We start from the raw sequence: 15,294 nt of genomic DNA on the forward strand, positions 1-15,294 counted from the left end.
GATGTTATGGGCCTGTCACAATGGAGAACAGCAGCCGACGACTCCGGGTGCCCCCTGCAGCTTCCTGGAGTTCATAAACAGCTGAAGCGCTCCATCCTTCGTCAATATTTCAGGGCATTTTTAATAAAAATAGAAAGGGAAAAAACAGATACACAGAGTGCGCAATTTAAGTGCTTGCTGTTTAATCCGGAGCCTGCCTCTCCGAATTTATCCCCAAATAACGGCAGGTGAGGGCCGAGCGTGCGGAAAGCCACCCCTGGGAAGGATGTTGATGAAATAATCATGATGACTAGAGGCCAGGCGTCCAAATAGGTTAATGCTGAGCTGGTCTCTGCAGAAAAGCTTGTTAATTGTTCCTTCTTGCTAAGGAATTAAAGCAGGAGAAGAGAGGTCTTTTTATAATTGAGGGCCGCACCCCTTTCTGAACAGTCTTCCAGGGGCCACTTGGCAGAGGAGGGCGGAGCCCGGGGCAAAAGTGGGCGGGGCAATCGGTGTCAAATTTGCCAGGTCCAGCCCCCAGCCCTTAGCTCCCGAACCCCTGAAATAAAGTCCCATAATGCTCCTGTCCCGCTTGTGTCCTTGATTCTAAGTCCGCTTTGTGCACAGTTATCTTGTGGAACTCACGGCCACAGGATGCCATCAGGGCTGCTCACCTGCTTGGCTCTTCAAAGGGATTTGGGGAGGAAGAGAGGGTACACGGGTGGGCTGTTGAATCGACAGAACGAAACGACAGAACCTCCAGGTTCAAAGGCAGTCTACCTCTTGAGGGCAAGCCAAAATGCGGGAACCGCCCCCTTCATTTTAGCAAGGCTTTAACACAAAGACCCTCCCAGCTGTTCATCTGTTGCCAAACTGGGGACTGTGATGTAAACAACAAATGCAGGAGACAAATCAGAGTCAGGGCGTGTACACTATGATGTGTGCAAATAGTGTGTGCCTGCAAACTCACACGAGGTTCTCTGCCTCGCACCTGCAGGGCTGGCATTGGATACGGTGCCCGCTTTGTCCGTTCCTCCATTCTCCTGCCGCAGCTGCTGAGCAGGAAACGTCCGAGATGCAGCGGCCGCTGTTGCTTCCATTCATCTCGGGCAGGCAGAGGAAGGAACCAGCCGCGGCCAAACAATCGCTCGCCTGTGGGGAACAATGCGCCGGGAATTGGCTCAATGAAGTCAAGGTGTGGAAAGTTATCAATCAAAAGGAGGAGGAAGTCCATTGCAGAAGCGGTTCTGTGGCGCCCTCTGCTGGCAAGCTGAGATTGATGTCCTGCCTAACCCAGTATGTTGTTTCCAACAGCAGTCAGCCAGATGATATTAGAAACAGCAAGTCGCCTGCAATGTTGTCTGTTCCCAGCGCCTGATCTTCAGAGGAGATGTCCTCTGAATCTTGACTTTCCGATTACATCTACGGCGGCGAGTTGCAGAGAGAGTCAGGGTACAAACAGAGCCTTTCTGGATCTGACCAGTGACAGCAAAGCTGATGCTTCCAAGGAGTCCACAAGCAGAACGCAGAATGCAAAATCGTGGAACTGGAAAGGGGCTTTGGAGGCAGTGTGGTGTACTGGTTAGAGCATTGGACGAGGACAGTGGTTCTCAAACTTTTTTCTCTGGGCCACACTTTCAGAATAAAAATTTGCTCACGCCGCACCAATTTTTTTTTTAATAAGAAACAACACTAGAAAATGAAAAGAAACAACAACTAGCTGTGCTTGATTTATGACACAGAACACAGCTGCTTCATAATGTGATCACGGGACATTGAGAAAGTACAAACAATGCAGCTAAATAAGAACACGAATCATTCCCAAAATAGAATATCGCGTGTCCTTGAATCTTCCTGCCACACTTGCCTTCCTCTCCTGCCACACCCTTTGAGAACCTCTGGACTAGGAACCCTGGGAGAGACGAGGGTTCGAATCCCCACTTGGGCATGAAGCTCACTGGGTATGACCTTTCGCCAGTCACGGCCTCTCCCAGCCTATCCTACCTCAAAGGGTTGTTGTGGGGACTAAAAGAGGAGGCGAGAGAGCCACCTACAGCACCTTGACCTCCTTGGAGGAGAAAAAGGTGAGTTATAGATGCAGTCAATCAGTCAAGTCGTCCAGCCCAGTGGTGGCCGGTGAACATTGAGATTGATGGGACAGAAGGCAGGGAGTCGAACTGTAGGGGGCGCCAGAGCCAATGGCAGGCCAACTCATTCCAGTTTTGTCCCCCTCTTCCTCCTCTGCTGAGTTCACCAAGGGGCAACGCTGAGAGTGAGGAGGAATAGGAAAGTGACACAACACACACACACACCCCAAAAAACTGGTTCTAAGTAAGGGGGCAGGCCGGATGGGGCTGGCTGAAGGCAGGCCGAGTTTGGTGGGGCAGTGCCCCCTTCATCCGAATGGAGTGGACCTGCCTCTACTGATCAAACTGCAGAGCCTTGCAAGGCCAGATCCCTGAATGACAGCCGCCCAGCCCCTGCAGAAATAACTCATTTGCGGGGAGACAGCCTGTTCCATTGTTGGGCAGCGTGGGATAATTTCTCCTAACTGAAATCTGCTTCCCTTGCATTTTCCAGTTAAGAAGGGCCAAAGCTCAGTGGTGCTAGGACACCTGCTTTGCATGCAGAAGGTCCCAGGTTCATCTCCAGGTAGGGCAGGGGGCCTAAGTTAGTCAAGTCCATTCATTTCCATGCTTCCTCTCTAACATCAGATCCAACCCAACTCTCTATTGTGCAAGGATCTCTATTGTGGTTCGAAGGCACAGGCTCTGTGTCTGTCAGTTTGGTTTTTCAGCTGCCCACTTTCTTGCGTTGAAGAGCAGGTTTGTGGTGTGGAGAAACAAACAAACAAAATGCTGGGCTGGCCTCTGTTTCCCCTTCCTAGCCTCCCACCGTTCAGTTTTGCTTTAAAAGCTTTGCTTTATAGATGTTGCTTCTTCAAAGAGAAAATGTGCCCCCTCGTGGTCCGTCTGGGGACGTTTTCGTTGGCTCGGAAGAGGAACCTGCCATAAAACAATGCAGATTGGCTCCATACTGTCTACTCTGGCTGGCAGCGGCTCCTCCTGAGTTTCCAATGCAGAAGAGGGTTCCTTTCCTGTCTGGTCTTCTTCAATCCTTCTCTTAGGGGATAACGGAGATTGAAAAAAAGGAACCTTCTTACATGCAAAGCTTCTTTCACGAAGACGATGTTGGGGAAACTGTTCTGGCAGGATTGCTGCCACCTCCCCCCCCCCTTGCCAAGGGTTCCTGTGCCTCTGGGGTGGAATGTGGGATTTCATAAAGTGGTGCCTCCTCCGTTTGGGCGAATAGGGAACTGCCCCACCAACCTTTGACTTGCTACCTTCATAACAGAGCCCGCAGGATCAGGCCAATGGCCCATCTACTCCAGCATCCTGTTCTCACAGTGGCCAACCAGATGCCAAATAGGGAGCCTGCAAGCACAAGAGCAACTCTCCCCTCCTGCGATTCCCTGCAACTGATGTTCATAAGCATTGCTGACTCCAGCTGTGGAGGCAGAGCACAGCCATCGTAGCCAGTAGCCATGGATAGCCGCCTCCTCCTCCACTCCTCTTTTAAAGCCATCTGAATTGGTGCATATCACTGCCTCCTGTGGGAGGGAGTTCCGTAGTTTAACTCTGCGCTGTCTGAAGGAGGACTTTCTTTTAAGTGTCCTGAACCTTCCAATGTTCAGTTTCATTGAATGTCCTTCCTCTCCATCTCCCAGCTTCATCCCTTTTGACTCAACATCTCTGCCTTCTTACACTTTTCAGATACATATTGTCTTGCTTCTCTCTTGGTAGATTCTTCCCATCTGTCTAAGCCATTCATTCATCCATCCTTTTTGGCTTTTATCGGCATATTCCTGCATTGCAGGTGGTTGGACTAGAATGCTCCTAAGGGTCACTCCCAACTCTACAATTCTATGAAACAAAATAAAAAAATTCCTTCCAGTAGCACCTTAAGAGACCAACTAAGTTTGTCTTTGGTATGAGCTTTCGTGTGCATGCATGTGTATCTGAAGAAGTGTGCATGCACTTTTTTATTTTGTTTCGACTATGTCAGACCAACACGGCTACCTACCTTTAACTAGAACTATGGAAGGCACTACAATTCTATGAGTCTCTGCTTAATTGTATGATCTTATTTGGTGCAAAAATAGAGAAATGCTAGGTTTGCATTTTGGAACATTATCATGGATTTCTTGCTGTCATTTCCCATTTTGCACAACACTTACGGAACCAATCACACAGACTTATCCAACATCTAACTTATTACTCTCCTGTCTTAATTCTGACTTGCTTATCTAACTTACCGGACTTCCCCATATGATGTGCTTCTGACTTACTTATCTAACTGACTTTCTTAATATCTCTCCAAACACTCTTCCTTCCTTCCCTCTTTCTCTACAGCCCACCTATCCATCTCTGTTGCAGCCTGTTCTGCCCCCATGGAGCTCACAGTGGGGTGGAATTTAGGAGCTCGCCCCATTTTTATTATGCTTACAACCACCCTGCGAGGTTGGTTTTAGCCGAGGGACAGTCTGCAAATCTGAGAAAGAAACAAATAGGCTAGGATGAAAGAGGGGGTGTCTGGAGGAGGATTTGAACTCAGATCTTCAGGTTTCAAGTCCACCACATTGGCAAGAGGCGAGGAAGACTGATCTTTGAATGAGCCGATTTGGTTCATTCTAAGAGAGGGGTGTCCCTAACCCATGTCCCTTTGTGAGGGGGGGATGGCCCATCATTCCACCTCAGCAACACAGAACGATAGTTACTGTCCCCCATCATTTTATCATTTCAACAACTGCAAGGTTACCCCCCAAAAAAATACAGCCAGGCAGGAAATGGAATGAGAGGGAGCCCCCACCATCAGCTTCCTTGACCCTCCCTGGTCCAACAGCAAATGAGTTTGCTCCGGCATCGCCATAGCAACGGGTTGCCACCAGCAACAGCTTTGAAGCATCTCTCTGTCCATGCGTGTGTGGGCAAGGAAAGGCTGTAGAAAAGCGATTCTGTCGCCTTCCGGAATCCCCCTGCCCGGCCCAATCCTGCGTGGGGCTTGGGGCTGAGCGGTGCACCCCCTCGCCCAAGAGCTCTTCCCTCACCCAGCCACCCTCAGCATCCAAGCTCTGCCTCCATATGTTTCCAGTCATCAAAAAGGTAGGAGGAGGAGGAGGGAGGAACCCACTGGACAATCCACCGGTTGGTTTTCAGATCCAACCAGAAATCGGGTTTAAGAAGCAGATCTTCGTAGCCAGGCAAATGGGTACGGGGGCAGAGGCATCCGCCCACTGAGGACTCCGGAAGGCTGGCTGCCCTGAGACACACAGGTGAGGGTCTCTTTTTTTTCTCCCCTTTGCATGGTAACTGAATTTGTACTGGTAGGCACAGGTGGATATGCACAGACTAGGTCTGCAGAGAGTGCAGGATGTAAGTGTAAGAGTGTGTGAGGGGGGGGGGACCACGCTTTTGCTGCCTGCACACAGACACTTCTCATCTCCACCGGAGAAACAATGAGAATCTAAAATGGCACTTAATTTACAGGCTTATAGTTCACTGCTAATATAGTCTTGCTTTTCCTCTCTTTTTAAAAAATAATAATAATTTCAAACCCTGTTCGTGCTGAAAATGTATCTCTAAGTGTTTATTTTTTCCTGCCTTGTGGGTGGGAGGGAGACTGATATGCAATGCATTTGATTTGACACTACCAAATCGTACAAAATTACCTTAGAACAAGACAATCCTCCTGCTTTGGAGAGAAGGGCCAAATACCGGTACCCCTTATTTGCAGGGGAGGGGTGATATATCCCCACCCCACCCTTCTGATTCACTTAAGTTGAACCCCCCGCCCTGATCAGATTTGATTCTTAAAAGAACTCACCTTGCCAAAGATTGGCGATGCTGTGAAATAGGGGGGCAAGGCGGTTCTCGTCCAAACGATTTCAGAACTTAAAAATAAATTCTAGGTTTGTTCCTCCAGACCTGCTGATAAGTGGAACTGGCTATGTATGTACAGTATGTGTTTTGCCTTTCTGGCTGATGTGAAGCAATGTAGGTGCATCAATATATATAAAGGTAAAGGTAAAGGGGCCCCTAACCATTAGGTCCAGTCATGACCGACTCTGGGGTTGCGCGCTCATCTCGCATTATTGGCCGAGGGAGCCGGCGTATAGCTTCCAGGTCATGTGGCCAGCATGACAAAGCCACTTCTGGCGAACCAGAGCAGCACACGGAAATGCTGTTTACCTTCCCGCTGTATCGGTTCCTATTTATCTACTTGCATTTTGATGTGCTTTCGAACTGCTAGGTTGGCAGGAGCTGGGACCGAGCAACGGGAGCTCACCCTGTCACAGGGATTCGAACTGCTGACCTTCTGATCAGCAAGCCCTAGACTCAGTGGTTTAACCCACAGCGCCACCTGGGTCCCTATCAATATATATATTGACACACACAAAATCAGTTTACGTGACGAAGAAGGCAGGAATGGAAGGGTGAGTGGGTGGGAAGATTTATTTTACCATTGCTGGGAAGATGGCAACCGTAGCGCCTGATCCAGAAGATGACTTCAATTTCAATGCTCCTTAAGCCAGGAGCCACACAGAAACACCCCTGAGACCTTACGCGACTCTTCCTTCCTTTAAACCCCACCGCTGATACTGTGTCGGCTGAGCCCTCAAAACCGTTGCCTCCAGTTCAAATGGGAGGTGTGTAACTGCGACTCGCTTTCTCCCTACTTAAATACGAAGGCATTTGGTCCTGTCGCCATTGAACAGCACTGAGCTACACTGAGAGGCGCTGCGCCGTGGTTCCTTTGGTCACCAGCAGGAGGCGATATTGCGACATCCACAAATGCAGCCGCAGGTCTCTTAAAAAGCTGGCCCGGGTTTATCCGTCATTTCCTTTCCAGAGGCAACACAGGAAGCTGCAGTGTACTGAGCCAGACTTTGGTCATCAGAACTGTTTACTGGCAGCAGCTCTCTGGGGTTTGGGGGAAAGAGCTTTTCTGAAGCCTACCTGGAGATGCTACTGGGGATTGCATCCAGAATCTCCTGGGTGCAAAGCAGGGGCACGAGATCGAATCTTCCGCAACCATTAGCAGTGCAGCTAAGAGTCTAGCGATGTTTTGGAGAGCCGCTGGTTCCCCAACTCTACATCCCTCATCTAATTCTCATCTATTCTCCAGGAAGCCCCCAGGCAGAGCATCAAGGCGAACCATTGCCCGTGTTTGGCCCCCCCACTAGCTGGCAGTCAGAGGTAGAGTGCTCCTGAATCTGGAGGATCCACATAGCTATCGCAGCCTTGGGCAGAGATAGGGAGGAAGAGAAACGAGATCCCCGTTTTCTATACAATTCTGGGGTTCTTCTAACACCTTTGCCAACAGCTCTTCTTCATCACGGCCGAATCTTTTGGCGCCAGCAAAATCCTGCTGGACGTCCCAGGAAGCGTCTTCCCTCTTCCACCACTGCTGCCAATTGGCTGCATCCGGCATGCCACAAAGAGGTCTTGAATGTCCCTCACCGTGGCCTCCTGGCAGCTGGTCTTCAGGGGTAGACTGCCCCTGGGCGTGGAGGCTCGACACGGCCACCTTCCCCTCATCAGTCATTTCAGAATGGTGCGCAGTCAGTCCCCACCCGGAGAAAACAAGAGCAATGTTCCAGGCTCCTTCCAAAGCGATTTGTCGATTTTTATCAGCCTTATAAATGAGTGTTTGTCCTACGGGGGTACATATATATTTATATTCCCCTTCAGTGATAAGGGTACAAAACAGAATAAAAGCCTCGGAAAGCAAGTTCGTTTCCGGAAACAAATGAACAAGCTCTGGAAATTGCAAAGAGACAGTTTGAGGTTTTTAAAAACTTTTTTTAAAAAAAAGAGAGGGGGGGGTTATAAATTGCTTTTTCGAAGCTGCCAGTCTTGGAGGTGGGAGTGCATGGCGGGAACACACAGCCACTTGGGTCCTACTTAGGCTTCAGCACAGTTGCTTTGAACCACTCGCTTGGCTGAGAAAATTGCGCAGAGTGTTCCCATTAACGTGCAAATTGATCATCATTCCTCTCCTCCAGTCCAGCGTCAATCGCAGTTTGGTCCGACCGACAAGAAATTTAGTTGCTTTTTCACCAGAGGGGAGCCGTTGCTCCAATCACTACCCTCCTCTCAGACCTATCTGCATATGGAATCATAGAATTGGAATAATAATAATGATAATGATAATTTATTATTTACACCCCGCCCTTCAGGCTGCGTTTCCCCAGCCACTCTGAGCGGCTCCTCACAGAATTAAAAGCACCATAGAACATCAAACATTAAAAACTTCCCTAAACGGGGCTGCCTTCAGATGTCTTCTAAAAGTCAGAGAGTTGTTTATTTCCTTGACATCTGACAGGAGGGTGTTCCACAGGGTGGGCGCCACCACCAAGAAGGCACTCTGCCTGGTTCCCCGTAAGCTCACTTCTTGCAGGGAGGGAACTGCCAGAAGGCCCTCGGAGCTGGACCTCAGTGTCTTAGCTGAATGATGGAGGTGGAGACGCTCCTTGGGAACCCCAAGTGTCATCTAGTCTAAACCCCACAAACTCCTCCCAACTGTAAGCTCCCCACTCTAACCACGCCTCCCCAGAAGTAAGCCCTATACAAGTGAAGGGAGCTCACTCCCAGGATTGCAGAGTTAGGATCATGGTCCTGCTAGCTAGGGATCATGGGAGTTGTAGGCCAAAAACATCTGGAGGGCCGAGGTTGAGGAAGCCTGGTCTAAGCTACAAATAAGGTAGTCGTAGAACCACAGAATCGTCGTTGGAAGGGATCCCAAGGTTTATCTAGTAGTCCAACCCCTTGCAATGCAGGAACCACAACTAAAGAATCTCCTAGAGATTCCCACCCAACATCTGCTTATAAAACCTCCAAGGAAGGACAGTCACTACCTTCCTTGGAAGCTGGATCCACTGTAAAACAGCTCTTAATGCCAGAAAATTCATCTGAATTTTTAGTCGCAATCTTTTTTCTTGTACAGTGGAACCTCAGTTGTCGAACATAATCCATTCCAGAAGACCGTTCGACTTCCAAAACATTCGACAACCAAGGCGCAATTGCCGGTCGGCAAAATCCATTGGACTTCCGAGGCGCGTTCGGAAAACAGAAGCATTCACTTCCGGGTTGTTGGCGGAATTTGAAAGCCAAAACATTTGGACTTCTGAAGCGTTCGACAGCCGAGGTTCCACTGTAACTTGAAGCCACCGATTCGAGTCCTTTGTGAGAAAATTAAAAGATGAAAAATACGAGTTATATAACAGGAACGTAGAATAAAGTACAGTTGGACACGGGTTGAAATAACAAAGTCCAAATAAAAAATATCTGATTACCAGGTATATCGGGTAAAAAATATCTGATTATCATATTTGCCAGGTTTGTGATGAGGGTTGTTTTGCAAATGATGGCTGTGTTGCATATGTCCTGAAGGAATGTCAAATAGTATAAAAAGTGCCTGCAGGTTCCGGTCCTTGTCGAAATCTCAAATTGTACATAATTTTCCCCACTGTAGCGATGTTCCAGGGCAAGCGGTACCAAGTATAAGATTTTGGCCTGTTTTGCACTGGAACACTTGAAATTGCTTGGCAAAAATGTTTGTGTTAGATGAAATTCACACCCAAATGCTAGGGAATTTTCACGGGGACTTTAAAAAAAAAAATCAACAGACTGATATGGAAATGAGGAGAGCGGAATTTAGGATTGAGAAAAGCAGAAAAACAAACATTTTTGCAAATTTGCCTGTCCCGAGTGGCTGGTAACCGGCTTTTTTCCTCTTGCAGATGTCCTTGGTCAATGAGCTCTTGGCTCTCAGGCTTTGAAACGATGGCCGATGGTCTCGCCGGCACCTTGCCCGCCCTGGCCAGCGCTGTCCGTCCAGACCCCACCTTGACCTTGGAGCAGAAAGCGGCCTTCGTCTTCGTCTTTTTTCTCTTCGTCTTCCTGGGGCTTCTGATTGTCCGCTGCTTCCGGATCCTGCTGGATCCGTACCGCAGCATGCCCTCGTCCACATGGACCGATTACATGGAGAAAGATACGTTCGATTACCGGCTGGCCTGATGGATGCGAGACATGCACCGGGTGAGACATACACAGCGGGGCTTCCAAAGTTGCGATCTGCCCCCTTTTCTCCCGGGAGTCATGGTAGGTCATGTCAAACCTCCACAAACAGGGATGGTTTACCTCCAAATGCTGGCTTCTGGGCGGAGTGAGGGGATGGGCTGCGTCGAACCTCCATGGACAGGGATGGTCTACCTCTAAATGCCAGCTGCTGGGTGAATAACAGCAAGGGAATGTTCTTGCCTTCACGGTCCGATCCGCTGTGGCTTATATTTATGTGCATTGTTTGTAACCCAGCCAATTAACGATGTCCTCTGGGCAATGATAACAAGAGAAGCTTAAAACTTTTTTAAAAAAGAAAACAAAAACAAAACGCTAATCTTTAAACCAAAAGAGTAGAAGAACTCAAACCAAAACCACACCACAACCCCTAGTGCAGTGCCTTTTTCCCAACATCAGCAGTTCCTGGATTTGAGACAACCTGGCCACACTGAGTCGTGCAGTTTGGGATTGCTGTAATGAGGTATGTATGGGGCTTCCCCTTGAAGACTGTCTGGGAGCTTCAGCGAGGAAAGCAGAAATGTGGCCCAGAGGCGCCTGGGATTTGTGGGGCTTGGATCAGCTCACACCACCTCTAGCGTTTTGGCAAACTGTGCTTTTGGTCCAAGGTAGAGAGGGGATGAAACGCAGCGTTAACCGGCGGAACTCATTGCCTCATGAAGGCCGCAATGACTCCTGGGCTGTTGATGGCTTTTAAAGAGAACCGGGCACGTTCATCCAGAGCAGGAGAGGTCTCTCCAAGGTCAGGAATCAAGCAGCGCCTCCTGTGAGAGCAGAGGTCACCGACTTGGCACCCAGGGGTGCCACAGTGCTCTGGAGATCTTTCCCTGGGGACCACAAAGTCTTCTCAGCCCGCCCGCTTGGTCCTGAGGCAGTGAGAGCGGAGCTTAACATTGGAACATTGGAAGCAGGTGAAAGCAATGACTTTTTCAAACAGCGCAGGGATTATTCGTTCCCAAGAGAGACAGTCACCAACTCAGATAAGGAATTAGCCTTATCCTTCCATGACTTAGCGGCTACCAGTAGTCACAGCTCTGTGCTGCCAATCTCTGAACACCAGTTCCCGGGACTCGCAAGCGAGGAGAGCGCTCCTGTGCTCGGATCCTGCTTGACGGCTTCCCAGAAGAGGTATCTGGTTGGCCATCGTGGGAACACGATGCCGGTCTAGGTGGGCTTTTTGGTTTGACTCTGCAAACAGGAGCTCCTGAACTTGACGTGCAGCTACTATTTTCATTCTTTATTAAATCCGTATACCGCCTTCCAACTGTAGATCTCAGGGCGGTTCACAACATAAAATCACAATATAAAAAATGCAAAATGCATAATAAAAATTAGAACAAAAACACACCAATAATCCCAGCCACCCCCTTCTACAACACATTTAAAAGGGCATCGGATGTCGCTCAGCCAAGGGCCAGGTTAAAGAGGAACGTTTTTGGCTGGTGCCTAAAGATATATAAGGAAGAAGCCAGCCGAACCTCCCTGGGGAGAGCATTCCACAGATGGGGAGCCACTGCAAAAAAGGCCCTGTTCTCATGTTGCCACCCTCCAGACCTCTCTTGGAGGCGGCACACAAAGAAGGGCTCCGATGATGATCACAGGGTCTGGGTTGGTTCATATGGGGAGAGGCGGTCCTTGAGGAATAGCGGTCCTGAGCCATTTAAGGCTTTATGGCATGGGGAAGGCAAACTAAGGCCCGAGGGCCAGATCCGGCCCAATCACCTTCTAAATCCGGCCCACGGACGGTCCGGGAATCAGTGTGTTTTTACATGAGTAGAATTTGTGCTTTTATTTAAAATGCATCTCTGGGTTATTTGTGGGGCATAGGAATTGGTTCATCCCCCCCAAAAAAAATATAGTCCAGCCCCCCCCACAAGGTCTGAGGGACAGTGGACCGGCCCCCTGCTGAAAACGTTTGCTGACCCCTGCTTTATTGGTCAACCCCAGCACTTTGAATTGGGCATGGGAACTAATTGGCAGCTACTGTAGACAGACCAGGATCGGTGTAATATGCTCAAACCGTCTGGCCCCAGTGAGCAACCTGGCTGCCGAATGCTGCACCAGTTGAAGTTTCCGAAGCGTCTTCAGAGGCAGCCTTACGTACAACACATTGATGTACGAAGGTTCAGGACAGATAAAAGAACACGCAGCGCAGGGTTGAACTACGGAACTCCCTGCCAGCACCTTGGATGGATTTAAAAGACAAGACCAAATCATGGAAGTAAAGGCTACCAGTGGCTACTGGCTATGATGGCTGTGCTCAGACAAAAAAAGCTTCTGAAAATCACAGGAGGAGAGTTGCTCTGGTGCTTAAATGCTGCTTGCGGGTTTCCCACATGAGAACAGGATGCTGGACTAAGATGGGCCACTGGCCTGATCTCAGTGCAGGGTTCTTCTGATATTCTTATGGAACCTCCAGGGCCAGAAGCAGTCTATCTTGATTCCACAGTGAGAAGAGGATGCTGGCCAGGTCCAGCTACAGTCCAATGTTCTTAAAATAAAGCCCCTACTTACCTCTGTCAGTGACGCCGCAGGAAAAGGGGGAGTCTGCTGAGAGAGGAATTTCCCCATAGTCAACCAAATTGCACCAGACCAGAACTTTTACTAGAGGGCAGCACCGCAGCCAGAAGAATGAGTCTTCTAGAGATCCTCTAGCCCTGAAATGTCTTTGATGGATCATTACATGGGACTTGAATGAGGGAATGATCCGATCAGCACATATTTGAACTTTGGAGGAGGGTGGCAAATAATAGCTGCCATGCGTAGAAATTATTGTTAAGTAAGACCCGAACCGGGGGTGGCTTGTGTCAGAAATGTACTCCGGGAGTAGAAATGAACAGATCTGAAGAGCTTTGGTGTCTTGCCTTTTTTTAAAAAAATCGATGTGGCAGCAGCAGCAGCAATTAAGATGATTTACAGAATAGCATAGTGTTGAGGGAGAATGGTCTCTGCCCCACAGAGCTTACACTCTCCAAATCACCACTGAGTGGAAGCGCAAGGTAACACCAGGTGGAGCTGGTTCCGGGCATTATATATATATTCAATTAAATGTGATGCTGCAGACCTGCAACCAAGCACTTTTGGGTCTCTTCCCCTGAAATTCAAAGCAGTCCTGGCTACCCATAAATTCTCCACTGCGGGGATAAATTAGCACCTTTGGGTGGGGAGGGTGCTGTAGGCTGGGGGAGACTGGCCTAGGGAAGAGGTGTTTGCACAGTTAAACTGTGGAACTCCCTGCCACAGGAGTCAGTGATGGCCACCAACTGAGACGGCTTTGGAAGAGGGTGAGAAAAATTCATAGAGGAGAAGGCGATGTTTCTGAATACCAGAGTTGCTCTCGTGCTCAAATCCTGCTTTCTGGTTTCCCCCAGGCACTGTGGAAAGGGGATGCTGGATTGGATGGGCCATTGATTGGCCTGATCCAGCAGGCTTTTATTATTATTATTATTATTATTATTATTATTATTATTATTAATATCCCGCCCTCCATGACTGAAGTCGGGCTCAGGGTGGCTAACATCAAATATATAGCATTAGTATACAGTCATACTCGGGTTACAGACGCTTCAGGCTGCGTGTTTTCGGGTTGCGCACTGCACCAAACCTGGAAGTACCGGAATGGGTTACTTCCAGGTTTCGGCGTTCATGCATGTGCAGAAGCACTAAATCACGCTTTGCACATGTGCAGAAGCGCCAAATTGCAACCCAAGCGTGCGCAGACGTGGGGCTGCGGGTTGCGAATGTGCCTCCCACAAGGATCACGTTTGCAACCCGGGCGTCCACTGTAAAATCAAACAAAAAATACCTCCTAAAAGCAGGTCAAAATCAAAGTCTAATTACAGTCATACCTCCAGTTGCTAACGTGATCCGTGCGGGAGGCATGTTTGCAACCCGCAGCGCTCGTAGCCTGAAGTGCTGCGTCTGTGCACGTGTGTGATGCAATTTGGCGCTTCTGCGCATGACGTCATTTTGTGTTTGAAACCCAGAAGTAACCCGTTCCAGTACATCTGGGTTCGGCGTGGTCCACAACCCAAAAACGCGCAACCCACAGCGTTCATAACCCGAGGTATGACTGTAGATGGCTTTCCGCAAAGTTAGGGTTGGGAACAGTAACCCACCGTACTTATATAAACGGTGCCCATCTGATTGGGGGGGGGAATATCACAGGGCAGTTTTATTCAACCCGGGGGCCACATTCCTTCATATGAAACTTTCCGGGGTCCACATTCCAACCACAAGTGAGCTCAAAGGCAAGAGCAGGCTGCTCTACAGACAGGAGCTTTGTGCTTGTTCCACCATAATATGGTTGTGTGAAAGCCGGAGTTTTCTGACTCTCTTTCCTCCATCCTGGCAAGGAAGGGGCATTACCCTGGCTCAATGACACATTCCGGCCCAGCCAAAGCACTTTGAGGAAGGGGACTGGGAATAAAAGCTGTGTCATGGGCCAGATTGATAAGCCCCAAGAGCTGCAAAACTGGAGGTTTCCCCCACTCCTAACAAAGGACTCCTGTGCTTATGTGACCGTGGTTTCTGTATTGTTTGGGTGGGGGCGTGTTGTGAGAGAGGTGTGTGTAGGGAAAAGGTTTGGGGCGAGGGAGAGGCATCAGCCTCCCAGGTGGGTGCCCTGGGATGGGAATAAGGGAAAGGTAGCTTGAGATGTGGGGGGCAGACCCAGGCATGGCAAGAAATGAGGGTGAAGGGGGTTATCGGAGGGCACAGGATGGCTGCAGGTGGTCTCAAGACCAAGGAGGGGGTCTTCTTGTCTGGGCAGCCCTGGACCTCCATACACACTGACCACCCTGGGGAGATCAACTGGGTGCTGCTAACACAGGGGTTAGACTTCGCCCCGGGAAGAATGGATGGATGCCAGCATCATTGATTTCATAAAATGTATATTTGTGGCTAATTAAAAAAAGAAAAACTCAAAAGCACTTTCCGAAAAGAACAATGAAATCATCAGTTTAAAATAGTTAAGAACAGGTCTTAAAAACATTGGAAAAACAATTCAGATCAATGATAAAACGGATTGAAACTCGGATCAACGTCTAAAATGTCTGGGTGAGCTTGCCTAGATGGAAGCGTTTGTAGGAGGCATGGAAGGTGTCTGGCTGATGTTCAATACGCAGGGAATTCCAAAGTGCCACACTAAAAAAGGTCGACGTCTTGCAGGTGTGGA

The 15,294-nt window shown here is 49.1% G+C and overlaps 1 protein-coding gene across 1 annotated transcript; it reads left to right on the top strand.

Moving 5' to 3' along the window:
- The first annotated feature begins 9,800 nt into the window (after window positions 1-9,800).
- Window positions 9,801-11,435, top strand: LOC148683210 (cortexin-3-like). Its single transcript, XM_088659496.1, has one exon. It carries the CDS (start codon window positions 9,825-9,827, stop codon window positions 10,056-10,058), a length of 234 nt encoding a protein of 77 aa, XP_088515622.1. The 5' UTR covers window positions 9,801-9,824; the 3' UTR covers window positions 10,059-11,435.
- The last annotated feature ends 3,859 nt before the right edge of the window (window positions 11,436-15,294 follow it).

Source organism: Zootoca vivipara, chromosome 16 (assembly GCF_965207765.1).
Source record: "Zootoca vivipara chromosome 16, rZooViv2.hap1.1, whole genome shotgun sequence".
NCBI lineage: Eukaryota > Metazoa > Chordata > Lepidosauria > Squamata > Lacertidae > Zootoca > Zootoca vivipara.